We start from the raw sequence: 3,099 nt of genomic DNA on the forward strand, positions 1-3,099 counted from the left end.
GATCTTCAGCGAAGGGCGTGAGGTCCTCCACCTCCATTCTTCTTCTTCTTTAAATTTACATCGAACCTGTCGAGCCGTATAAGATTCTGGGATGCCTACTTTCACTTCTCTGCTTCTCTTCCTGCGGCCTCCTAGCCTCGCCAGGACGTCCGCGATCTCGTTTCCTAGACAAGCGTTATGGGATTTCACCCATTGGATGACAATACTGTCGTAGGAGTCAGAGGCGTGCTCGAGAGCCTCCCGAGCAGACTGTACAGACTCACTCTCTAGCTTACTCGGGTTTATCACTGCCCGTATAGCGGCTTGAGAGTCGCTATACACAATTGCTTTTCTAAGCCTGTTATCCTTGGTATTCGCAAGCCTGATGGCGGCGTTTTCGATTCATTTGAGTTCGCCTTGCATTACTGTTGCATAACCTGGGAGTCTGGTATAGGAGAACCAAGAAACATCTGTGCAAAATCCATTTGAGACCAGTTCAACTGTACCCGACCCTACACGGCCGACTAGGCCTTTCTCGTTTATCCTGCTACCATCACTGAATAGGTGCCTCTCCGTGGGTGAAAGGCAGTGCACAAGGCCGTCTCCAATAACAGCCGTTATACCCCTGGGTATTCCGCCTTTCGGAGGGAGCTTGCGGTCTATTCAATAGACTCTATTGACGTGTCTGCAGGGATGTGTGTGCTCGTCCCGAGCGCTCCCCAACGTCTGAGAGCTTTCTTTTCGGATGGTCCGATTTCCCATGTCCTATGCAGCCACTGCCGAGCGGCTCTTATTCTAACTGCCTCAGATAATGGCTTAAGTCCACTGATGCGGTAAACAATAGCCGTTGGCGCACTCCTCAGTGCACCCCACATAAGGCGGCTCATAAATCCTTGCAACTGGATACATTGCTTTTCAAACCAGCTACTTCCCCAAAAAGACTCCCCCAAATGGGTGCGCCAAAAGCGAAACGAGGTCGAACAATGGTATTCCATATCCAATGAAATTGCTGGGTGCCAAGGCCCCATCGTCGCCCCACGAGAGAGCGCAAACGGAGCGTTAGCTTGCGGATGCGAGCAATAGACTCGCATACGTGCATTTTCCAGCTTACCTTCTGGTCTAGCCATAATCCTAAGAACTTAATGCACTTTTTGACAGAATCGGCTAGATCGTGATGTCCTCTATTTTGCAGGATTGAAGCCACCTCGCTAGTCCAGGTATCAACCCAGATTTCGTTCTTGTCCTTTGAGAGCGTTAAGTCAACATCAGAAGCCCAGTTTTCCATGATTCTCCATACTCGGGTGATTAGTCCTACAAGGCTGACGATGCCTGGGGCTTTAATCGCAATGGCCGAGTCGTCTGCGTACAGTACTGGTCTAACGCTTATGCCACGAGAGGGCTCGTTCAGCAGCTGCAACTGCTTACCGAGATCTAAGGTGGTGTACACATATAAACGAGGGGACAGGATGTACCCCTGCTGTATACCCTTTACCGAGTATCGCCGTGCACCGCCCGTGCAGGACCACTGACCTGTCAGAAACGAGCGTACAAGCTCACTGAAGCCGGTGTAGGCTAGGCGTTCAATGGCGACGCATATAGCTCTGTGACTGATCGAGTTGAAAGCAGCCACAGCGTCGAACGCAGCAACTCCCCTCACTGCAGGCGAGTTCCTGTGACTTTCGAGAGCTGTTACAAGATCCTTCCAAGCTGTATCGGTCGATCGGTTGGCAACGAAGCCATGAACAAAAGACGGGAGCTCTCCTATAACCGCTTCGAGGCAATTAGCTATCAACGCCTCGCATACTTTTGCGAGAGTCAGGGAGAGCGATATGGGTCGAAACTTGGACCACCCAGTCCGCCTGCCTTTCTTCCTCAAAAGAACAACCTCCGCACCCTGCAGGCACCTCGGAAAGAACTGGAAATGAAGAACAGCGTTCATCAGCTTGATTAAACTATCGGACCAACGGCCGTTCTCGGCCCATGCTCGGCGAATGTGCTCGTATGCTACATCATCTTTGCCGGGTGCTCGACCCGTGGATCTGGCATCCACGATTCTGTCCACTTCCTCGTGTGAGACTATCCCTCCCATATCACTGATGGGAACCTGTATACTGGAAACATATGGATCGGGCAGCGTTACGTTCCCGAAGAACGCCGAAGCTGCAGCTTCAGCATCAACGGACTCTATATCGACTGGAGCCTCTTCTAGGAAGGTTTTCAGGGCGCGTCTGTCATCCAGTTTACTAGCCCACTCAGTGAAGCTTTTGCGTTTTGCTTTCTTGATCGCGTGTGAGTAACGTCTCTTAGGGATCCTCAAGGATTCGGCAGAACTGTCAATGCCAGGGCCCCCTCGTATCCTAGCCTTCCTCATTTCAGCTTGCTTCAGAGTACACTCACGCCTCAGACGTGATAGTTCTGTACTCCACCAATGAGCGTCGTTGTTTCTTTTCTTCGGCCCACTCGACACTGGTGTTGATAATCTGACTGCCCTAGAAATTACCGCTAGAACTCGCTCCGCAAGTATTTCGGTTTCGTCAATCGAGTTTGGCGGGGGCGACGTACCCATTTTCTGAATCTCCACTCCGAATTTTGCCCAGTGAGTCTTGCTCGCATAACGCCGGCTACGGCGAATGCGGCCCCCGCAGAACTTCCGTGTGGTGTTGGGTGAGCTCGAGTCCCAATGCACTTCCCATGATAGTGCACAGTGATCCGAAATAAGGTTTTCAAGGGCCTCAGCTCTCGAGGATCTGAGAGACCCAGATACACACGCTGCATCAATCCACGAGATGTCTCCTCTGGCGTTATGGAAAGATGGACAATCCTTGTTCCCATTCACAACTTCCAGGTCCCATTTACTGAGGAACAGCTCGACTGTTTCCCCTCTATCGCACATTCTTGGTGCAACTAAACTGACTCTAGGGTGCCACAACGCCGATGCTGAGTTTGTGTCTATCCCCATGATTATTCCGTCGGAGGATCGAGCATCCATGACTGCCTCAGATATGCGTTCTAGGACCGCATCTGGTTCACTGTCACAAGGAATGTAGAGTGAAATACAAGTTAACCAGCGGTTGTCGTGGAAAAGATCTAGAGCAACGAAATCTATACCCGGTACTACGC

General features: G+C 51.2%; 1 protein-coding gene across 1 annotated transcript; it reads right to left on the minus strand.

Annotated features, from left to right (window-relative positions):
- Positions 1 to 1,090: 1,090 nt before the first annotated feature.
- Positions 1,091 to 2,726, minus strand: Pmar_PMAR027513 (conserved hypothetical protein; the record flags this gene model as incomplete). Its single annotated transcript, XM_002776424.1, has 1 exon — positions 1,091 to 2,726. A coding segment is annotated over one exon (1,636 nt), but the record flags the coding sequence as incomplete, so codon positions are not given.
- Between the last annotated feature and the right edge of the window lie 373 nt (positions 2,727 to 3,099).

The sequence above is a fragment of the Perkinsus marinus genome, assembly GCF_000006405.1.
Source record: "Perkinsus marinus ATCC 50983 genomic scaffold scf_1104296953534, whole genome shotgun sequence".
NCBI classification, from domain to species: domain Eukaryota; phylum Perkinsozoa; order Perkinsida; family Perkinsidae; genus Perkinsus; species Perkinsus marinus.